At 43.9% G+C, this 24990-nt stretch overlaps 1 protein-coding gene across 1 annotated transcript in view; it reads right to left on the bottom strand.

Annotated features, from left to right (window-relative positions):
• Positions 1-565: 565 nt before the first annotated feature.
• LOC146822434 (guanylyl cyclase-activating protein 2-like) overlaps positions 566-24990 on the bottom strand; it is a 342352-nt gene continuing 317927 nt past the window's right edge. Inside the window, exons 3-4 of the mRNA XM_085613536.1 lie at positions 16590-16704; positions 566-2021 (exon numbers count right to left, since the gene is read on the bottom strand). Of these exons, the coding sequence (XP_085469662.1) occupies positions 1894-2021; positions 16590-16704 (243 nt within the window). The 3' untranslated portion in view covers positions 566-1893. The remainder of the gene's footprint in view (positions 2022-16589; positions 16705-24990) is intronic.

Consider the following 24990-nt stretch of genomic DNA (forward strand, 5'->3'; position numbering starts at 1 on the left):
AGAAATCATTCTGTCCGTGGTAGTAGAGGGGAATTGAGGAACCAGAACTGCACCACCACAACGTACTTAGCAGTTCCTCTGATGCACTCACAGATTTAGAGTTCAAAAAATGGGAACCATCAGTTTTGGAATAGGTTCAAATTTAACAAAAAATGTATGATCCCAAGATGTGAGACTTAACTTACATCCACCGGGTCTTTGAGACTGGCTGAAAGTCAGGCTGTGCCGCTGGACTAATACTAACATTTGATAAGTGAGACTGAAAGAGCCTTGCCTCTGCCTCTCTCTCCCTTCCATCCAAAATATCCCGGGGTCACTTGGTGTTGCTCGCATTTCCCTGCTTTGTGATGGCGGGGATAGAGCGGTTTTTTGGGGGTAGGGGCGATGGCTCAGTAGCTTCCAAGAAAGAATACCTTGAATTTAACAGAAGAAATATGGTTAAACGAGTTGTACTTTAAATTAATACATTAATCCCAGGGCCGGACTGGGAACCAAAACCGGCCCTGGCAAAGTGCTCGGCCGCCCCCACCCCCCCCCGCCGAGCTCGTTGTCAGGGCCGGATTTCGGACAATTTTGTAACAGGGCCGATATGCTGCAAAAACGGCCCTGTAACAGAAACGGCCCCCAGGGGCCCAAAACCGGCCCCCACCCGTGCGGCGTACCGAGGGATTGCCCGGTGCCCGCTACGGCCAGTCCGGCCCTGATTAATCCTGTTACTGCCTCGAGGGCAGCTTACTACGGAGCTCAAAACAATGCCGAACCTGGTAAAAAGAAGACAAAATGCCAAAAGAGACATCTTTGTACATTGTGCGTGTTGAAGAGGTTATTAATGTGTAACCTTTTATGTTGAAAAGTGCTCTGCAGGGTGACTGGCGACTTCTGCAGTTGATCACGGGTAAAGGTGCTTAGCAGAAGAAATCGAGCCCTAAATACAATATAGGGATCTGGAGGTTTGACTGGAGAACCCAAAGAAGGGCAGGACATAAGGTGTGTGGGAAGAGATATCCTAGGCTGCTCCTGGGGTAAGAATGATGCCACAAATGTAACTTCTGCCTCTAAAATCCTGATGAGTTATTCCTAGTGCAATAAGTCACACAGGTTACTCTTGGGACCATTTATCCCATTTACTGTACAAAACATCAAACACAAAGCTCATGTTTTCACTTCTAAAAGGAACAGGCGCAAGAAGCCCATATACTCGAGCTATTTATAACACATGTTGAGACATGTTGTCGTTTGACAATCAAAGACTTCAGACACTGCCGATTGCCAGACATCTGATGTAAAGAGTCTTGGAGTAGAAGCATCAAGAATTTAAAGTTGGCTGATGGCACAAACTGACCAACTAATCTCAGCCATCTCAGTCATCTCAGCCATCTTATAGAGATGCATCAGAGAGGCCTAGCAGAAAGTAGTAGGCACAGTTGGAGCTGTGATGGGAATGGAGAGTTCCTACATAGACACACGGTGCTTGCCCAAACTGCTTGACTGTCTGTTTTCACTTCAATTGTTAAATATATCCACTGTACATATTTACATAAAACAGCCTTTTGACATCTTGTCGGCATTGACATTTAGTAGCATTTCTTGAACCCCCTTTCTTCTGTCTTATGTAGTGTCTAGCTGCTCTAGCTCTGTCCTTTGGCGTGTCATGTGATAGCCTTCCTTGCCCTGTGGCAACACGGGCCAGCAGCAGAAAAGCACGACATGGACATCCGGGAAGGGGATTAACATGGGTTTGTGCAGCTCCCCCAGCATTATTCAGTGTGGCGTCCCATGGATGCGCCCTCTCACCAAAGATGCAAGGGTATGGATGATCATTGAATATCATTAGCTGGTGAAGCAACAACCCCCACAAAATGTTCTGAAGTCCAAAGGACCCCGTCGCTGGGGTTAAAAGAAAGCACTCTTTCGCCTCTGCTCGTTGATCCACTCTCCTGGGTTAACGTTCATGTGTAGCATCTTCATCACCCACTTGTCCCTCTGCGCCCCATCGATGAACTCATCTAAGGACAACTGACCTGTCGGTGAAAAAGCGAAAACAGAGGGATGAATATAATTAAAATGATCTGTAGGACATTGATTGCAGGGGGAACTTACAGAAGCACATTTTTTAAACCTAGGTGTAGCAATGACTCAAAGACTTCTCAGACCTTCTAGTAGCAGACGTGGCTGAAGCCGTGCAGATACTGACTTCTGGATGACATCTGTTGTATACCTGCTTCAGATGAGCCTTCCGCTTTAGAACAAATATGATATGGAGAAGAGGAGGGCCACTAGCATTCTATGGAAAGGCCGCCCCGCTTTGGCGATTTAATAGGCAGACTCAGCAGAGGCTGGGCTACGCAATGATACCACTGGGGGTGTTACAGTCTATTAAGTTGGAGACACCTAAAATAATTTATAAACTTTATCACGATCTTTTTGAAAATGAAAATAAATGAGTTCAAATTTCTCACTCATAATATTGAAAGCAAATAGAGTTTGAGTGCCCGCTTACTTTTCCAGGATTTCACTGGTATATAGGTGGAAGCTGTGAAGCTCACACTGGTGGGCAGTGTGAGGAGTTAGTACTTGTAGGTGGTGTGAGGCACTGGAACCAGTGGGTAGTGTGAGACAGTACCATTAATTACAGTTAGTAATTGCCTCTAGAGGGCAATGTGAGAAGCAGGGGACTGGTGAGCAAGATTAGGACCAAACCCTAGAGGAGCTGTGACTGGTGGCTACTTCGGGTTAGCTGGCAGTAGTAAAGAGTACGCGAAAGAGCGTAGGCGTTAGTGGGCATTGTAATGAGGTGGTGCGTCGCGTAAAAGGCTAACACAGGTACGCAGTATGGGAAAGTCACGTTGGAGGTGACATGATAAAGTACAGGTTGAGAACTTGAGGTATCAACACCGGATGGCAGTACAAGGATGAGGCACTTGCAGTCATGTGAATAGCTGGAACTGATGGGAACAATATAGACTCCGCTCAAGGGGGCAGAGTAAGGAATTGCAACTGACGGGCAGCGTGAAGATCTGGGACTAGAGAGCAATGGGAGATCTGGCACTTTAGAGCAGTGTGAGGAGCTGACGCTGATGGTTCAAATGCGGAGTCGACACTGGTGTGCACCGTGCATTGCAGGTATTGGTGCTAAGTATGAGCAAGTGGGCAGGGTGGTCAGCATGAGAAATAGGGTCTAGTCTGCAGTGTAAGAGCACAGAATTGGTGAGCCTATGAAGAACCAGAACTTTGTAGCCACTGTAAGGGTTGTCACTATTTGGCAGAGCGGCAAGTGGATAACTAGTGGCTAATGTGAGGAGTGGGTATGGAAAGAGATTGTGAAGTGAGCATTGGTGCACTGTGTGAGGAGGTGACCTTGGAAGACAGTGTGGATCTGGCACTGGTAGGCAGTGTTAGGAAGCAGGCTTGGGACAGCATGGAGAGCAGATGCTCCTGGTCGTGTGAGAAACTGGCAGTGGTAGGTGGTGTGAGGAGCTGTCACTGGCAGGCTGTGTGAGGGTTTGGCCTTGGGAGCAGTGCACGGAGTTAAAACTGCTGCGTTTCATTTCACAGCCCTGCACTATCGAACTGGCTCCTTTCGCGTGCACCAATTAAACTAGTGATCACGCATATAATATCTTGTACAACGCAGAAAGCCTGGGAGTGATCAAAAAGTGTGCATAGAATACTCAACACACTGGATAGAAGATGCAGAAAGCAAGGGCCATACCCAGGCTTCGCCTTATGTGAGTATAAACCAGTAAGCACTGTGAACGAGGAGCATGTGAGGGTGGGAAGTGAGAAACTCTGGCACCAATGAGCATTCTCAGGAGCTGGCACTGGTACACAGAGAAGCTGAAACTGTTTGGCAGTGTATGGAGCTAACTCTGGTGGGCAGTGTGAAGAACTAGAATTGCTCATCAAGTGCAAGAACTATGCACTGAAGGGCAATATAAGCATCTGCCACTGTTGGGAAAACTAAGAAGTCAGAATTGGGGGCCTGAATGAGGAGTTGGCACTGGGGACAGTATAATCACAGTGCATCAGTTAACAGTGGGCAGCGCCAGAAGATCACATTGGTAGAGATCAAACTGCGTGAACTTATGTCCAATAGTGCAATGTGTTCTCCTCGTGAAAATGTGCTAAAAGTTTGTAAGATAGATGAAGAAGTCATAGCAGGCTACCAGCCTCTTTTTAGAGGGAACTTGAAGTTACTTCTGTGTTTCATAGACTTTAAACTTCTGGTATCTATTGTAATAGGCGGCTTCTCCCTCCAGTCTCCAGTTGATTATTTCTCCTTAATTGCCGAACGGCTTAAAACTTCTTTTTTTATTTTGTGAGCTTTTTCTAAAAAATAAGGAAGCCTGCTTTTATACTTTTGCCTCTATCTGTAGAAAAATAGGCATATGCAATATATCCTTTCCTAAAATATATTAGAGCTTCAAGAATGACAGAAAACCCTTTTTTAGGTCTCGCATTATTTTTAGGTCTCTCCTGTGAGAGCGCATGTGTTGCTCTCTTTATGTGATTGAATTTTTTGCAAAATGTTATTTATATTTTTATTTTTTATTTTTTCGTCCGTGGGGAGATTAACTGATTTGCTCAGAAGCACAAGGGTGTTGTGCCAAGACCAAACAAGCATTGGCAAAGGCAACAGACCTCAATTGTTTAGAGATTTAGCTCTGTCACTGCCTTTTGTTCATGCTGTACAGCATGGGCATTGCCAACTTTGCTGATGATTTGTATCTAAGCTGTATAGCAGCGTTGCTGCTGCGTAGCATGGCTAAAAATAATAATAAAAATGACAATGATACATCTAGCGCTAATGCACTTAAAAAAAAAAAGAGAGCACATTAGTCCTGGATATATCATAGCACATTTCTAAATTAGTTTTAGCCACACTGCAAAGCATTAGCACTGCTGTACAGCATGGCTGCAAATCATTGCTAAAGTCAATAGCTCTCATAATCAAGACCTATTGGCCTTGCCAATGCGTGTTAGATCTGGCGCCAGCCAAGACCTTTTTATTTTACAATACCTATATGTATAATCTACCTTCTGATAGGGGCTTCCAACCAGCCCTTTTCATCCATTGATCTGTTGATGTTTAATCCATTTTTTTCTTCTGCCCACTACATCATACTGCATGAGGCAATGGGTCAACTCACTTCAGGACCCGGTTAACTTCAGTGTGAGTGACATCATTCTGCCCTTTTATAAGGCTCACACACACATGCAATGCAGCTGACAGCAGTGCTGGTGTGTATTTTATTACTTTAGTGTTTGCCTTTTCATTCTGTGATTAGATTGTGGAGGGTACTTTCCACCTGGTCTTCTCTCTTATCTTTGTATTTGATGTGAGCGCAGGGAAAATATCAGTTTAATCAGTTCCTGTCTGCTGCTCACGCGGTTGTAAATTTCTTTTTATAGCAGCCTTTGTTTATTTGACTGCTGCTATTTGACAGGATACCAGATTGTCCATTTAAAACTGAAGTTGTTGTCTTTTTAGGTCTCGTGATGTAAGCAACGCATGCGCTGCTCTCGTCTTACGAGACTTCTTGGAATCGATACGATTCCAGAAGCCTCGTCTCAGCCCCGCCTTAAGTTTTGATTCGTGCGCGTCGTTTGGCGTCACAAATTATGCCAAAAGCAGTGCAATGATTGCACTGAAGGCATGTCACTCACTGCTTGTTGCCACCCTGTCTCCATTTAGGCACGCCCACCGGGATTGGATCTCTAACCGGCGGCAGGAGACAGTGTCTCCTAATTAGCCGCCACGCACTTTTTTTTATCATTCCTCTTTGGCAAAGGCAGCCGTGTGTTTATTTTTGCTTCGAGCTCGCGATGCAATTATAAACACGCTGCTGCCTTTTTTCAAAGCTGAAAGCTTGTTAATTATCTTTCTTTTGAACTCTCTCCTATTCTCAGTCGTTCTTTTTTGTGTGACTTTTCTTTTTCTATGTTTTTTTATTCCTCGCAACATCTCTCTTTTTCAGACAATCAATGTTGTGATAAGTGTTTTTGTTTTTTTCTCCACCTAGTTCAAGATTTCGTGGGCTCTCCCTCTCTGTCTCGTGCCCTCACTCCTCGAACCGCACACTCTCTTCTCAGGGACTCTTAGTGCCAGTCGTTTCTTGCTCTTATTTTCAGCTCAGTGACTTGGGCGAGCTCTTGACATCTGTCTATCGCCATCCGGTGCCGCAGCTCAACAGCGCAGTCAGCCTGGGGTTTGTAAGTACTGCAGAGCTGCCCCTTGCTGTGCGTATATATAAAATATATATTTATATAGCATTACGTCGCCAGAGACCATCCCTGGTGGAGTTGCGTTCTTTTGTTATCATTCGGCAAATGCAGCTGCGTGTTTTTTTTGCATCGCGAAAAGCGCGATGCAATTATAAACAAGCGGCTGCCTTTGCGCTTCCGTCCTTACATTGACCCGTGACTCTTGCCAGGGACTTACTTTATGAATTGATTGAACTACGATGGATGCAGAAAGCAGAGCTTGACTAGACCAAGCGTGCATGCGGCCAAGGGGGTTGGCAGACAGTGCCATTTGGGAGGACGGGTGCACGTTCGTGAAATCTTGTGTGGACCACAAGACGGGAGTGGTGGGGGTCGCGGCAGACTAAGTTTGAGGTGCATTGGCAGAGTCGGCGTGCCAGGTGAGATGCTGCAGGGTAGGAATTGGGAGCCTTTGTTTGAGCAGCTTGTGGGTCCCAGATCTGAGATACTAGGGGTACTCTAGTTATGACCGATGTGCATCGGCAGAGACGGCTGTGAGCCTTACTATTGTGGAAGGTGGTGGGTGCTTAAGGTGGGACTTGAATGGGGGTGCAAGTAACGAAATGGTAAAGTTGCTGCGATTGTCTTGGTTATGGTAAGGTGTGCAGTGTGTCCCTGTTCATATTGCATGTTCGCGCTTTATTAAACCTTTCACATAAAAAAGAGCTCAGTAATGAAATTGGGGGTCGGAGGTCTGCAGGTCAGATCTGAAGTATTAGCAAAGTCACTGCTAATGCGCATTGGCGGATCTGTGTATTTTTGCCAGCTTCCAGTGGAAAGTGCTACAGCTCCGGAAAGAAGTGCATGGGTTCAATTCCTGGAATGGTAGAGAGACTTCAAGTGGGGAATGAGGCGTGTCCCTAGAGTTGAGTGTATTGAAGTACTGCGGTGGTAGAGATGCTACACTTCAAGACTGATATGCACTGACATCTGAGCGTGCGTCTCAGAACTGTAACAACAGAGGGGTGTGTGTGTCTTAAACCTGGGATTGCAGCAGCAGGCTGTGTGTCGTTGCACATCTGAGGTGCCTCGGCGGAGCTGTGGTTTAATCGGGACTGGTAGCCCAGAGTGTGTGACTGAGGCCTCTGTCTCGCTCTTATCAGTAGACTTGGCTCTCGGCCCCTGCCGTGGGGAGAGGGCACATGGCTGGGAGCCCGAGTCCTGCAATGTTAGCAGATAGTGTTGGTCTGTGAGATTTCTTCTGCTGTTTGTGCAAGCTGCTTGCGTTGGTCAGGTTGAGGGGCTGGATGGAGATGGATAAACCAAACAAAGCAACCCGAGACATGTGTCTGCTCAAGTAATGGGGGTGGGGGCCTGAGCAGTCAGGTCTACACTTAAAGTCTGTGCTTCAAATGGGGTGACCCCCATGGGCTGTTCTATGTCCTAGGGCAGAGTTCTTCAATCTGTGGGGCGCGCCCCCCTGGGGGGGGTGCAACACCCTCTCAGGGTGGGCGCGCACTTGATCCTAAACTCCTACCTTTGTTTTCCACTGTCCCTCCAGAGCAGCAGCCAATCAGCCCGGGGGTTCGGCGGTAACGGAGGGCTGTAGGGGGGAGGGAGGGGCAACAAATGAGGCACGACATGCCCATGCTTTTGTATATTTTGAAGAGCTAATTGTCCCAAGACTGTGTTAATTCCTAGAGCTGAAATGTTCCAGCTGCAGTAGTAATTAGTCTTCTCTGTTATGAAACTGAAGGCAACAAACATTTCAGTTCTAGGAATTAACCCCGTCCTGGGACGGTTAGCTCTTAGCTCTTTCCAGAACGGAGTGAACATTTCTCTTAAAATCGCACAGGCATCTCCTGTGGTATCAATGCCCATGTTTATGGCCTCATTCCGGGGCTGCAGTAACTTCAGAATCTGCAGAAAACAGTGTTTGTGCCCATTTATTATGTCACTATCAAGGGGCCCCCTGAAAGGCTGGACTGCACTGCATGTAAATATGTACTTTTGTAATTTAGGACGAAAACCTTGATGGGGCACAACATGCCAAATCTTGTGTACAGGGGCGCAACTAGACCCGAACTTCGGGGGGGGGGGGGATAACACTCTCAGCCAGGGCTGCCCTAGCACTGGTCGCACACAGTGCAACAGTCTTTTTTGGTGCCCCCTCCCCCATTTCCTTCTTCTCCATGAATTCCCTCAGTACTACTCACCACCAATGCACCTCATCTCTCAATAGCACCTTTCTGACAAACATTGCATTTTTTTTTATAGCGCTACTCATAGTTTACTCACACTCAGTTCTTTGATCTACATGGTACACATTCTTTGTAGCAGGCACATTAACCTTCTGCGCTGTGTGGGTGGCAGGAGTGCCCATGTTAGTGCACGGTGAGGGAGGCGACAGTGTGAGTAGGGCAAGAGGAGTGACTGCAAAATGAGTGAGGTGACCATATGTATTTGGGTGCAGATGTAAGTGCAGAGTGGGACGAATGAATGTATGGTTAGTGATGGGATTATTTGAGTGAGATGGCAGATTGAGCAGTGAGGGGGACAGGTGAGTGAAGTGTCACATGAGTGCACGTCACTCACCTGTGTGCTCGTGTGACTGCAGGGTGAGGGACAGGGTGACCAGCGCAAGTGCATTGTGAGTGCAGGTGGAGGAAATAAATAATGTGCTGATCTTGCAACAAACTTCCAGTCTTGTGATTAGGGTTACCAGCTCATTAAATCTATGTTCCTGGCTGTACAAAAATAAACAGTCACCTAAATCCGTATTTTCAGCACTTATCTGCGCATACTTGGAACAGCAAATATAAATAGAAAGCATTTTTAAATGTGTTCTAGGGCTGCATGAATGATCCATGACTGATAATTAAAGGGAACAAAGACTTTACAAATGAATACATACTATTTTGTTTATACCACTATCATTGTCAAGATGAGGACTTTTCAGGCTCTTTAAACAACAAATAGCTGGTATTTTTATTTTCGCAACCCTCCTTTATATTCCTTTTCATGAAATGCATTCTCACACTACAGCAGTACATGTAAAATAAAATGTAAAGACTAGGCAGTGTGGGGGCCCAGGGGGTACTGGAACCAGAAAAAAAAGTAAGCCGCTGTAACCAGTTTCCCAAGGTATGTAAATATGCAAATAGTCTTTTAAAGACCTGTGAAAAACTGGAGCGTGCCGGAGAGAAGACTCCAGACCCTGCCCAGCCGATCCCACTGCTTGAGCTGCAGCCAGGGCCAACTTTAGAGCTGTTGGCGCCTAGTGCGATAATGCTTGTTGGCACCCCCCAATGACCACCTCCACCACGGATTCCCTCACCAGCACCCTTTAATAGTGCCCAGGTCTCCATAACCACTCTCTCTCAGATGCATATATAGTACTCTCTCTCCGATGTATATACACTCATACCAGTGTAGGGTGTCAGAGCATTTTGCCTCACACACACATTACGCCGAGAAAATCAATCATACGTGTGTAACTCAGTGTATAGGAAATGTTACAAAAGCCAAAAGGACTACACGGTGTAGGAGTAACATGTCATCCATACTGGTAGGCAGTGTTATTTAATAGTGATTGGTCTAGAGAAGCACAAACTCAGAATTTAAAAAGGAACACCATAGTTGGGGGTTCTCTTTTATAATAAGAAGAATAGATTTCCTCCCAAATTAATCCTTTTTGCAACATTAATCTTTGCTCAAATCTATACTTTGCATCATGCATGCAGTTCTTTGATAAAAGTTAATAGTTCAGTACAATAACAAAGTGCATAGAATGTAAAAAGGTCAGAGGGTTACTGCTTTTAAAAGAGACCTCATTTTGTTACTTGCAATTTATAAGTTGAAATACTATATTAGGATTTTAACTTATAAATTGCAAGTAACAAAAGGATCTCTCTTTTAAAAGCAGTAACCAGCTGGCCTATTTACATTCTGCGCACTTTGTAATCTGTTCTGTGTTAGTTTTCTGCAACAGGCGCATTAACCCTCTGCGCTACTTTATAGTGAGTCAAAACCCCAGTTAAACAAACTCCGTTCGGAAAGAACATTAATCAAAGGATTTATCCTGCTTTTTTTTTTTTGTTGCCCGGAAATTGCTGGAGGAAACGAATGGGGAAGCAGGTGCTTTAATATAATAATAAACTTGCAAACACAGCACCCCCCCAGAAGCCAGCACCCGGTGTGTGGCATGGGTCGCACCACCCTAGAGCCGGCCCTGGCTGCTGCGGCCCGGGTTGAGACACAGTGGGGTGGGGGGCTAAAGCCCTTTTAGCCCTATGGGCGTTGCGTGCCTGCTGGTGTCCCACTGCTCCAAGAGACAGCACAGGTCGAAGGGTGGGGGGCACTGAGACAGAAGCGCAGACAACCTCACACATGTAGGACACCACCATCGAATGTGCATTGCATTGTGGGAATGGCATGTAAACCAATGTTTAGGGCACATTTTACAACAAGAGTCCATGGGTGTTGCTGCCCCTCTGTCCTATACTGAAGGAAGATGTGCAGTAACTGAAAGCAAGACATAAACCATCTGTGTCCCTTTTACTCTCCTCCCCTTTCCTCCCAGTATTTCTCAGGTACAGGCCTTCGGTGCTGGTAATTACACCTGCTTTGCCTCCAGCCAGGTGGGTGTAGCCGAGGACATTCATCCTTCTGGTGCAGAGTAGGTGCCCATCGCACTTTATTGGATGACATACTTAAGTATGAAAGTTGTACGGGTAGAATAAATAAAAAAGGTTATAGAAACCTCCGCTAGAAGCAGTGGAAAGGAAAGGGATCTCTGTGATTGTCTAATTATTCCTGTAGAGAAGGCAATTTATTTAACGTTCTGATAAATTTTGAATCCCCTGGGTTTCGGGTGGGGCCGGTGTAGCACAGTGGACGCCTCTGCAGATGTTAGCTCCCTATTTACGTATTGTATTTGAGTGATGGTATCTTGTCACCTTTTGGCACTTTAAAGCACTTCAAGATAATGCTAGAATACAAAAAAATGCAAACTGAGATGGAACTAGGGAGATGTAGACATTCATAGCAGGCAAACCGTGCATGGTGTGTCGAAGGTGGAAGCAGAGGACATGCATTGCAGTATAATCAGTGGAACTCCAGGGTGCGGTTTATGTAAAGTGCCCTGCTGGAATTTAAGTGGTTAAAATCTAAGGTCCAAGCTCTCTTAGCGCAAAATTCATAATTCTAAAATGGGCACAAACACTGTTTTCTGCAGATTCTGAAGTGACTGCAGCCCTGGAATGAGGCCATAAACATGGGCATGGATACCACAGGAGATGCCTGTGTGATTTTAAGAGAAATGTTCACTCCGTTCTGGGAAGAGCTAACCGTCCCAGGACGGGGTTAATTCCTAGAGCTGAAATGTTTGTTGCTTTCGGTTTCATAACAGAGAAGATAAATCCTAATGCAGCTGGAACATTTCAGCTCTTGGAATTAACAGATTAGCTCTTCAAAATATACAAAAGCATGGGCATGTCGTGCATCATTGGTTTCCCCTCCCTCCCCCCTACAGCCCTCCATTACCGCCGAACCCCCGGGCTGATTGGCTGCTGCTCCGGAGGGACAGTGGAAAACAAAGGTAGGAGTTTAGGGTGGAGTGCGCGCCCACCCTGAGAGGGTGTTGCGTCCCGCCTTGACATATCATATTGGCACCTTAATATAGATCAGATGTCTCCGACCAGTGGATCAGAGCTACTAGCAGCTCGCAGAAACTTTCAGAGTAGCTCTCAGCCTTGAGTTCATTTTTAGCTAAGAACTGCAATAAATAAGTGTTGTGTATTTATTTTAAAGTTAAGGAAGGACTGTGTTTATTTTACATTATTAGCAGGCTGCAGAGAGCAGAGTCCGATAATGAGCAGTGCTTCACTCAGATTTATGACTCATGTGGGTTTAGACCGAAGCACTGAGGTATTTAACTCTTAAATAAAGGTGTTCTTAACTCAGTATTGGAGTATGAGAACAAAACTAGATTTCCGAACACTTTTAAATGAGAGAAAATTAAAATGAAGAGTTGACTTACTCTTTAAGTTAACTCTTCATTTTAATATTCTCCCTTTTCAAAGTGTCACATTTACAAACAGCCGGCATCTTACTCCCAGTGGCTTGTAGACACAGTGTCATATTTATAACAAAAAAATACTGTCATTTTCTTTTAAATAGGAGAAATTTAAAGTGAAGAAATATGTCTCTATTAAACATTGTCTTAATGTTTTTCTCTACTTTAAATTAAGGCAAATAAGTCTTACTGTTTTATGAAGCATGTTTCTTCACTTTAAATTCCCCAGATTTAAAGAAATGACGGCGTTTTCCTGTTATAAATATGCCAATATGTCTACAGGTCATTGAGAGTAATATGCCTGCTGTTTGTAAAGACACTTTGACATGGGAGAAAACTACAATTATATGTTTTATGTAATGGATATAAACATAAAATTAACTCTTCATTTGTTAAATGTTCACCCATTTCAAAGTGTCGCATCTAAACATAGTTGTCATTTTGCTCCTAGTGTCTGGTATAAATGCTGCCATATTTATAACTGAAAAATATAGACATTGTTTTAAATAGAAGAAATGTGAAGTGGGGAACAATGTTCTGTTACGTGCAGAACATTTTTGCTATTTATGAACACTTTTGCACAATCTTTGTTTGCACTTTACATTTCTCCCATAAAAAAAAAATGGTTGTCTGTTTGTGCTCTTCAGGTAATGGTGCTGCATATGGTGAAAGGTATGACCTGTGACACAAGTACGTATGACACAGGCTCCCATTCATTCACTCACAAGTTCATACATCACCACAGACCATGCGCTCACTGATGCACATGGTAGCCCTATCATAATAGCCCTATTCACAAAATGTTGTGTGCTCCATGACGATTTTGTTGAAAGTCAATGAAGCTGGCGAGGGGGTGTCTGGTAACACAACAATTTTCACTGATCAAAAGTAGTTCTCATTACAGAAAAGGTTGGAGACCACTGATATAAATGATATCTAAAATAGACATTTGTCTGTGCTGTTAGATTAATCATGCAGTTATTATGGAACTTTATCAATCCTAATATCTGTGATATCACCAAAGTTAAGGTCAAATGATATCACTTCCTGGTAAGACTCATGGTCAAAGATCATGTGATGTCCCTTCCTGTGACATCAATAAGGTCAAAGGGTGTTTGATGTTACTTCCGCTAGCCTTGGCATTTTGGTGAATCGCCGGACCATGGAACGCACACAAAGAAGTGCATTTATAATTGCTATTCCACATGGCATTCTGGGATATATTTTAATTGAGAACTACAGTTAAGCTTGTAAACTAATATAGTGTGGTGTCAGAGCTCCTGTATGTCTTTCTAGTTTGCTTTCAGTGCTCTTGTATATCATGTTTATTTAGACGTTTATCTATGCTGTGTCATTAATTGCAAATTCCCTTAGTTTGTGCTGGCTGAAACACGAAAGAGTGAGTTCATTTTCATTTGCTTGTTTAGGTGTGACTGAAATGATTTACTTTTCTGCAGTAACTATCACATGGATTGTATTTTGTGCTTCAAAATTCCTCTGCGGCCTGTCTCTCTTTGTCCCAATGAAAAGTGAAGAGAGAAAGATAGTAAATTCAGACGATGCTTCTTCTGTTACAGCAGCGCCTGGGTGGCTGGGGCAGACAACCTCACTACTCATTACTGAGACCAGGGGCTGTGGCTTTGAGTCACCCCCGGCTCCAGTATGCGCAAGTGGAGAGACACTGAGCAGCCTCTGGTGCGTATGTGCGAGTCCAACCCGACATGCACACTTGGGCCCCAGGTGCTATCTACGCTACTAACTCTGATGTTGTCTTGTCTGTCAATAACATTGCCAAGCCTCACCCCCTCAGGCCCTCATTGGCTGCTTCAGGACCCGCCTCAAGCCTCTCTATACTGAAACCGGCCAGCTGCAGAAGAATGTAAACACTTTAAATGTTTTACATTACTCACATGCAATTGGGGGGGGTGGCAAAATATGAGTGGAGCAACACCCAAACACCGCCCCTGTAACCCCAGCTCTAAATACAGGCTTCTTCAGACATATTTAGGGAACTGCATTCTACAATATCCTGTGCCAAATATTATGCCGGGGTGCTCCTTCAAGAATTAACAACATGGTCTACAGAAATTAGAGCAATACCCTATAATCAAACCGGCTTCTGTAGAGACATGGGTACTGCCACTAACATCTCCGCCCTCTCACTAATGATAGATGCTGCACTTTTAATCAAACAACCTTTGTATATCTGCTTTATCGACTACAGCTCCGCATTTGACCATATAAACAGAAACATTCTGTGGCAAAAACTAAAAAGGCTAGGTATTCCACCACTGCTCCTAACACAATTAATCCTTCTGCACAGCAACACCTGGGTACAAGTAAAGTTGGGGGCAGGAGATCATCTATCGAAAAAGATGAATACAACCTCAGGATTAAAACAAGGGTGTGTATTAGCCCCGACACTATTCAATTTATTTATGGCCGAGCTCTCAATCCAACGTGATGGAAGCAATGCGCATGCCCCGAAGCTGGGAGGTCGCCAGCTATCTAACCTCCTATACGCAGATGATTTAGTACTCATCAGTCGAACTTCCTTAGGATTACAACGCCTGCTGGACATCACATCTCAATACTCAGAAAACAATAAACTAAGCATCAACAAGGACAAGACAAAAGTCATGTGTGTAAATTACCGGAAAATAAAAACAAAATACAACTGGCACCTGGCAAAATACAAGCTTGAAGTCGTACAAGGCTACAAATATCTGGGGGTTATGATCGACAGCAAAGGCAATTACAAAGCACAGTTCGAGGCAATAAAAAAGAGGGGGTTAACAACAGCAGTAGCTTTAAGAAACTTGAAGAATATAACCGCTGGCCCAAGCTATCTCCCACTGACCAAGGTGATTCAGGCCAAACTGATACCATCAATCACCTATGGAAGTGAAGCCATGAGAAGGAGGGATGCGGAAATATTAAATGGCACCATCGGAAGAGCGCTGAGAATAATTTATGGGCTGCCTGGATATACTTCTCCGGCGCAAATGAGGCTGGAATTCGGGATACAAGGGCAGGAGCTAGCCAGAAAAGGAGCTTTCGTTAAAACTTGGTTCAAGATAAAAAAAGGGCAGCCAGGAACGCTGAATTTCTACTTGTGGAGAGAAGTAGAAACAATAGGAACTTGCCCAGCCAGATATTACCTGGACACTGCACTGGACCAGTTGGGGTTACGGCAACTCTGGGCAATGCACGGGACCTTGGCTAGCTTCAAGAAAATCATGAAAAACATTGTCAAAAAAGAGTCTATTTTACAAGACAAAGCGACCTTGATAAAACGTTCACATGGCTGGCTCACGATACAAACCTATAGGAAAGCGACTCCTCAAGCCTACCTGCTTTCTAACTTCTCTAGAGCCATTAAAGAAAGTTCTTGAAATTTTGGTTAGGTCTATTACCGACGGTATACTATCTGCCCCCTTGGCTGCGCCCTCCAAAGCCAACAATGTGCCGTCTTTGTGGTGAAGGAGAAGAGGACATAGTCCACATCATAACTATTTGCCGTGAGCTGATGCGAGAGCGCCGGTTACTACTTAGACCTATCTTCAACAAAAAACAAATACGGTCGTGCAGACAAGCGGTGCTTGCAAGCTTCTCTGGCGAAGACATTCAACTAAGCTGTTGCCTAGTAAAGTTTTTATCTGCAGCTGACCTTCGTTTTAAAAATAAGTGTACTGCAACAGTGTTTTAAGCACATTACCTCAAGCACTTTTTGCACAAGTAAATGCCCTAAGAAAATCATTAACAGGCCAACTAAATGGCCATCTTTGCTCCTTCCGAGGTGGCACTATGCACTTTAAATTCTACCTCACGAACTGCCGCCTATACTCCCAACAGAAATGAAGAAATAAGATCATGGGCTACCAAGGCAGGGGGAGTGGATATTCTCTGCAATTTTAAACGTGTGTTTTTAACTATGGCTATCAGTTTTTTTTTTCTTGTTAATAAGAGATGGTCAATTTTTGTAATGGTTTTAATTAACTGTACAATAAACATATATATATATAAATATCCTGTGACAGTTTGGGATGGTGGGGCCATGACCTGTTGAGCAGATCCTCGGGGAAACAACAATAGATTTGAGCGCATTAGAGGCCTTTCGAAGCTCATCTCCACATACAAATCAGTAAATCAGTACAGTGATGTCTTTCTATTTTTTATCTGTGGTGTTGATCCCACCTGTATCATTCAGCCATAAATAAATACTTTTGTGTCTTGAAACAAGATGCAACTATTAGGAGCTCTTCAGCTGGTGGAAACATTTACAATAACAAGTAAAATTCAATCTTACCGTCTCCATTCTCATCAACAAGCTGGAATATGCGTTCTACCACCTCCTCTGGGGTAAGCAATGGGCTGCGGTCATCCTTTTCTTCACGACAGATTTTCTTCAAATTGTAGATTGACTGAAAAGAATAATAGCAAATTATTTTTAAAAAATCGCACCAAAATGACAGGGGATGGTCCAGAACAGGAAGATGCAAAAAGCAACATTCACACAGGAGTCAAGGGTAAGTTTGAGGGGTGTTGAGGATCTGGGGTGTTCAGTGAATAGATTGGAAATAGGTAGACGCATAGCTAGCAGTCTTACTCAATAACCAACAATTTGGATCCTAGTCCTATCCATGGTGGAATTTCGAGTGGAAATTCCAGTTCACCAACTAGTAATGGGTTTCACTGAATTTGTTTGCTTTTATATGGGGTTTACTTGTCTACATAGAGAAAATGCCAGGTGAATTGAGTTGCATCTTGGAACAGCTTTTTGGTGTCTAACGATCTCTTTCGCTTTAATGTAGCTAGATGGCTCTTATTGTTGTTGCTGAGGATATCCCAGTGTCTAAAACCATATGTCCCAAACAAATCTGTAAGAAATCACTTGTAACCTCCTAAATGAAAATTCCAACTAGGAGTCAAATTGTACCAACTCTTTCTATCATAGTGGTCAGTGAATTTCAGAATCTGGCAGGTGAGGTACAACACAACATTTCAGATTTTAGTTGAAATCTCGCCCTGGTTTCTCCAATCAGGTCTCAGTTGAGATGTTATCTGCTCATCCCACATCCTACTGTTCACACTTTAGTGCATGTGGAAAGAGAGTTATGCCAGATGTGCATTTCACTAAACACCAAAATCAACTAGGCTCCATATTGCAGAGCTGAGATATTAGGAATTCCTCTTCACAAAATTCCCATAGGACTATTAATAGCCTGATGAGCCCAGAAGCATGTGAATCACTTAGAATGTCCTTCGAAGAAATTATGCCTCTCCCCAAGTTCCCGCTTCCCTGCCAGCCTTTCTTTCCTCTGGATGTATGCCTTACCCTAACAGTTCGTAGTACTGAACTCACAAGGATGTGGGTGCAGGCCACAGATCATGATAGTGGCGCCCCTCCTAAAAGACGCTGTCTCTGTGGTAGAGCGCTTGGTTTAGCTGAATTCCGCTCGTAGAATTCAACTGCCATAGAATTTTGATGAAGAAGATGTGATTTTTGAGAACAGGGTTTTACCAACCATACGAAAAATGCAGGATGAATGTACATGGACTGAGGTAATGTTAGGCATACACTAATAGGATTCATAATTTGTTCAGTGGAAAATGGACCACTGTACTTTGGTTATGACTCATTAAAAAAAACCTCATTCACATTCTTACTGTTTAAGCACAAGTTCTTTGCTGTTTTGATCAGCTTATAGCTTACCTTTTATTTTTAGGTCTCGCCATGCGTGGCTGCGCACATGCGCAGCACGCTCGGCGAGATTTATAGCAGATAAATACTTTCCGAAAAGGGCTTGAAGCCCCGCCCCTTATTCCCATTGGCTCGCGTCACCGTTTATGTTAAACGGTGCACTGCCATTGGAAATAAGGATTCCGGGGTGCCTCCTTTTCACTTTTTTGGCCGGTCCACCCGGGCTGGCTTGTCTGCATTACTGCTGTCGTGACGAAGTTTCTTATCAGAAGCGTCGTCACGCTGCCTTGCATGTGCCAGTCCGGCTCTCTGATTGGGCCGGACAAAAAAGGAGACATGGTGCTGTGTGTTTATTTTTGCATCTCGCTTTCACTTTTGAAAGCGCGATGCAAAAATAAACAGCGGATGCCTGCGTGTCTGGGAGCTCTTGTTTTAACTATAGGATCCAGAGTCCCTGAGGTGCAAATTACTGTTGGTTAAATAACAAGGAGAGGATAAGTGTCTCATGGGACATTTAGCAGCTGTAGGGATGTCTTCCTCTCTGTGGCCTGGTTCTGGGTATTTCAGAATAAGGGATGGTATGTTTCATACCCAATAACTACTGAACATTCGCCGGCGGTAAATAGCTCCTATTCCGAGTTTTGGGGGTTAAGTTAAAACATTCCTGCAGGCAAGATAGAAGAGCGCCTGGTTCCATCTACTAGGAGCGTCTGTGATTAGCGCCATGCCAGGAAGCAGACGTGCTGAATGGTTCTGTCAGCAGGACAGAGTGTATCCAGTTCCCGGCACCTATTTCACAAAGCACACTCATCCGGCGCATGAGTCCAGTTGGTTCAATTAAAGCAAAGAAAGACTACATCTCCCAGAAAGCTTTGTTAAGTAAAAGGAAAGGATGCAGATTGAAGTCGACGACAGGAAGACACATTTCATCCCTGAGCCCTCATCAGAGCGCGGAGTCAAAGGCATTAAAAAGCACAGGATGGAAGTTCTTACCTGTGCCCGGCCTCTGAAGCCGGCTCCCGCTCCATCCACAGGTGAGCCTGAACCCCAGCACTGCTCGCGGGGCGACGCCGTTACCATAAACAGGTGATTAGTTACTGGCTCCTGCATTGTACCTCTGGCCAGAACACGCCTCACGCTCACACGAGAGGACAAGGTGTGCCCTGCCCTGGACGTCATCCATCACACTAAGGGCCTCATGGTTAGCTATCAGGGTGTCGGGTGTCATGGGTGAGTAAAGCCATCGGGTCACTCGTGTCACAAGGGCTCCCAGTCCTCGCCTATTCTTTTCCAAATCTACAAATCCCAGAATGCATATTTTTAGTGAAAGTTCAGGGATGAGCGTGTTGGGTTTCTGACCCTCTGAGTGAGATGTGCCACGCCTTTTGATTATGCCGTTTGCGGTTTACTTTTTGCCCATACGACTATAGAGCTGCAAATGGAAGCAGTGGTTAAATGCCGGGATGCAGCGGTTCTTAGACAACGCTATAATAGGCTTAATTTGTTGTCAACTTGCAAAATGCATCTCCTCTATAAAAGAGTACTTGGGCTGCACAGGCATGTAATGGAACTCTTGGTCACTCCAGCACAGCAGGTGTAACAGCTTGGTGGGTTAAGCACCTGCTGTGGAGCAAAATGCATAGCACAAATTGGAATTTCACTGGTTTTACTCAGGGGTTGAAACCTCCACAGATGATGAATGAAGTAACATGGAGAGGGGCCCGCTGGTTCTCCATCTAAGTATGGGCCTGCATGTACAAGACCCATAGGGTGGCTGGCTGAGAAGTCAGGGCGTATGATGGTCACTTAGCATCCATAACCACCCCTTCAGTGCAACCCATTTATTGGCTGTGAAGGGATCCAGAGGAGCAGTTTATGTGTTGCGACTTTATGGTAAGTGTAAATGGTCACTCGAGCAGTGCTTCCCAAACATTTTAGAATTGCGACCCAATTTTTATAAAAACAAACGTTTGCGACCCACTTAGCTATAATGGACTGAGGGGCGATTTCTTGTTTTTTAATGTAACTAAAGCATCGCGTGGTAGTGCACTGTCATTTACAGACAGCACATTTTCCATTGAAATGACTACTACATTTGCAGACATACAGTTTTACTGATAAAATTATATTGCATACAAATGATGTGTGAAAATGTGCATCACCAAGTGTCTTTATTTGATTGGATGCTATTAAATTCTTTGTTTCCATCACACTTCAGAATTACATAAAATGTGATTCATGTTCCTTTGCTAGCTGTTGAATTTGTACCATTCATTTACAGATTGGGGAGAGAATGTAGTCTCACACCGAGACTGCTGACTTTGGAGCTGCGAAACCCAGGTTCGAGCCTTGGGGTCGAATCCATATCCTCTGATTCTTGCCAAATCACTTAATCTCCCCGTGCCTACCAAAAATATAAATGTGTTCTTGTGTAACGTAACTGGTGCTCTTGTAAAGCGCTCCAATACCTTCGGGCCGAGTTTGTGCTATATAAATCTGCAAAGAAATATAAACAAGCAAAAAAAATGCAATAGGTCTCGCCTTTCATTAAGTTAAAGCCATTTGCTTTGCTATACAATACCATTAGCAAAGCAAATGGCTTTAACTTAATCAAAGGTGAGACCTATTGCATTTTCAATGCTTGTTTATAATGCATTCTGTGATGGCCTTTGAATTTTCTTTTGCTCAGTTAAATATGTTTAAATTAAATGAAAAGGCATTTGCAAGAGTGCACGCCTACTCCGAGGAGTGTTCCGGCGCTGGAGAGAGGTTTTCTATAAACTCGAGGATATACGATTATATCACTTGCTGAAACAGCTTAGTTTCCAGCTTCTTCCTAGGCATAGCACTAAGTGTCAGTGAGAGTTGGTTCCAGGCCATAGTCCCAAAGATAGGTAAAGGGTCTTCCACCAATTCTGACCCGGTGAAATTTAGGGATAAAGACTAGATGGCCAAAAGTTAACCATATTGTCCTGGGAGGGGCATAAGTAGAAAACCTCCTCCTAAGGTACGCTGCACCTTTTTTGTGCAGGGAAATAATCGGACCCTAAAATGACCCAGAACAGCGTCTTAAACACATTTTAATGAGTAGCCAGTGGAGTGGTTTTAGATGTGGGGACATATGGGTTCTGGAAGCGAGATTGAGGACTATTCTGGCTGCCGCAGTCTGAACCACTTGCAACCAGGTCAAAAGATAATCCGGCAGATCTAAATACAGTATATTTCCATAGTGGTGCCTGGACATGTTCAGGACCTGGATCACTATTTTCCTAGTTTCGGCTGACAAAAGAGGTAAAAGAAAAAATCAAAGTGTGTAGCAGCCCAAAGCAGGTCCCCAGTAGAGCCTGAATTTGGGGTTACAGGGACAGAGCACTTTCAATTTTGATTCCCAGATTTTTTACTGAGCTCTGAGGAGTGGCAGGTGAGGGACACCCTGAGGCCACCAAGATCTCCAGACCTCCAATGAAGTTGTGTCAAAAAAGACAATCTCCATTTTGTCTGGATTACATTTTAGTTGGTTAATGGACAACCAGTTGAACACATTAATAAGGCAGGATATAATAATTTCCCCATCAAATTCTGCCCCTTTTCACAAGTAAAGAGAAGCTGAGTATTGTCAGCATACGATATTACTTTAGCTCCACATGCTTCCACAAGAGTGGCTAGAGGAGTAAGATAGGTATTGAATAGCCTAGGGCTCAATGCCAAGCCCTGAGGAACTTCCACTTTTGAGTTGTGAATTGGGGATGCAAACCGGGGATCCATACTTCTTGGCTTGTGCTGTCCAAGAAGGAAGTCATCCACTTTAATGCCATGCCTCTAAACACAATGAAATGTAGTCGAGCCAATCAAAGGCCGACGATAGATCCAACAAAATCAAAACGGACTTTGCCCCGTTATCACGCTTGTCTTCAATGTATTCTGTAACCTCTAACAGAGCTGTTTCAGTACTGCAATTTGCTCCAAAGCCCGATTGACTAGACTGCATGAAGGTAACCTGAAATGGGGGAATCCACATGTTTTTCTAACTCTTTTGAAAAAGCTGGAAAAAGAGAGATTGGTCTATAGTTGGCAAGGACGTTGGGGTCGGCCAATGGCTTTCTGAGTAGCGGTAGGATTTGAGCGTTTTTCCATTTGGAAGGCACCCTAGTCTTAGTGATGCATTTAAGACTAGAGACTAAAGAAACTGAGGTGGACATACCCATGAATAAGGGTCTGATTCACAAATTTAATCTTACACTTTTGCATAAGATTACAATTGTTTGTTATACAAAAGGTATTTTACAAGTGGTATCTTTACAACTGTGGAATCAACACACATAAAAAGATAGGACCGTGTCCTCTCCTGAAATGATCTATTTATCACCACGCTCTTTGTCAGTGATGGTGTAATTAAGTTTGTTGGAGAAAGGTTTGAGAAAAATAAGTCAATAAGTGAACCTGCCCAGTATTTTGATTGCTGTGGGACAAACCAGCTCCCAAAGCATGCCGGGAAATAAAATTTGCAACAATAAAATAATACTCAGCCTTTGTACGCTGCAAAGTATTCCTTCTAAAAGCAAAATGGCTGATCTGTCTCTATATAAAAAAACGACCTTTTCTTGTAATCTGTTGATGGGTGTTACTGTTTCTGAATTCCATGAAAGTTAACAAAGCCTCAAAATGATGTCTAGCATTTACTGATGTTGGCGACATTCCAATTGCTGACACTTTCTTCTCATCCATCTTAATCTCTTTAGGTGTAATTATGTAACTCATAAATTCTACCGTAGTTTAGCATAAAGATGGTGATCTCTTCATAGTTCTATGACTGTGCTGACATTTTGGATGAATATCTCGAGAAAACATAAATAAATTAGGCTATTGTTCAGATAAACTATGTAGAATGCATCCAAACGTCCTCTCAAAATCTTGTTGATGAAGTAAAGAAGGCAGCTGGAGCAATTACAGGTTCCAGAAGACATGACCAGTTACACATACAACCCAAGGGTTTTGGAAAACACAGTTTTCCACTCATCACTCTCTCAGTTTCTTCCAAGATGGTATGCTCCCAAGATAAAGATCTTGGGATGTTTACTAAGATACAGCACATTTCTGTGCTCTATCTGTGCTGGTGCACTAAGTGCTGTCTTCAGCCAATGCAGGCAACTTGTGCCATGGGGCAAGGGTGCTTGCATTTCAGTCAGGATTATTTGTGTGCAGGAAGGGATATTCCTCTCTCTGTGTTGAGGAATGAAGGACATTTAGAAAGAGGAAATAAAGAGGAGAAATAAACATCCTTCTCTTCACTATGCTTCTGTTGGGATGGTGCATCATTTTGATGCATTCCCAGGTTTATTGTTCTTACTAAATCTAAGACTGCACCAAAAGCCATGGGCGCAAGCATGGAAATGCCCACACTCCACCAATGGATTACCCTCCAACTTGTGCAGCCATGCGTTACTGTAGAATTATTAAGCCATGCAGCGCTTTGCAAGGTGGATTTGGGTGGCTCAGTAAATTTGATTTAAGGTCTTGCATTGCCTTGTGTCGCCTTGCATGATGCAAGGCCAATACAAGCCCTTAGTAAATATGAGCCCAAGTTGCTGAATAGGAGCTGCTGAATTTTAAGCCTTTCCTATATAGCGCTGAGTGCTTCATAAAGACATAAAATCATCTGTTTAGGAATTATGTGAGGAGAAGAATGCATTTTCAGTCATGTATGGCATAATATAATTTTAAAAGACTACACATTGTTAAAGAGAGGTTCTTACCTATGTCAAATATCCCGCTACCACATCTGTTTCCGCAAGCTATCCATTTTTTCTGGTGTTTTATTCCTGTTGGACTTGGCCCTATGTGCAGGGTCATCCCCAAACAGTTTGCTTTCACTGCCCGGCTTTCTGGCCTCCTGATCAGAGCCTCAGGGACCGAACAGGCTCCAATAACTTTGAACCCAGCACCTGAACTCTGCCTGCTGTTATTCATGTCCCCTAAGTGGTGCCCACCCCAGTTCTGACCCTTTGAAGTGGGCCTGAATGTGCTCTGCTCACCACCGGAACCGATGCGAAGCGACACAAAGCCGCCAGCTTCAACGGATCATCACAGAGTGACTCAAAGCCCCTCGAAGCCTCACAGCACAGCTGCCAGCTCCACTGAACCAACTCAAACCAATGCAAAGCCCCACCAAGTTATGCTGCACAGCTCTCCAGAACTGACAAAAAGCAGCACAAAGCCCCACAAAGCCTCACTGCACAGCTTTATCGAAACCGATGTCGGATTACTCAAAGTCTCACAAAGCAACACAGCACAGACCATGCACCAGAATTTAAGAATCTTCATTCAGCAGACCTAACTGGATCCCTGTACCTGGCCCATGCTTCATCGCAGGAGGCCTAAACATGTGCAAACAGATAACCACAGTTGGTGCTTTGTGCTTTAAGCACTACTTTCACTTAAATCTTTCAAACTGCATCTCTCCATTTCTACTTATTAGATGGTGGTGGTTTTGTGTTTTGGTGTCAAATACTTTATAACATTTTACTCTATTCTTCCAAATTGGTATGGGATTTTTTGTGTTCTGTTTCACTTTATTACCATTAGAAGTGTTGCATACATACTTTACACATTGCCTTAAAGTTAAGCCTCACTGCTCTGGTGCCAAGCTACCAGAGGATTAAGCTCAGGATAATTTCGAGTTTGCTTGTGCTTTACCCTGACAGAGACTGTGATGGCTGGTTGAGCAGGTTTCCACCCCCCCCCCCCCCGACCCCCCCTCAAAACCAGTAACCCGATTCCGAATAATTCCTCTTTACATTTATAAACGTAACATTTGTCTAAACAAAGAAGGGGTTATGTCTTTCATATAAATGCCTAGGAGTAAATTCCAAAAATGCCTGGAAGCTATTTACAAGCAGACCTCCAATTTGAAAAGAATAGATTTGTGCTTCAATGGGTATTAAAACTCCCCAATGAGTCGCTAATTGAATATTTTGTTTTTTAGATCATGACTTAAGCTGTTTGTTCG

Source organism: Triturus cristatus, chromosome 6, assembly GCF_964204655.1.
Source record: "Triturus cristatus chromosome 6, aTriCri1.1, whole genome shotgun sequence".
Lineage (NCBI taxonomy): Eukaryota > Metazoa > Chordata > Amphibia > Caudata > Salamandridae > Triturus > Triturus cristatus.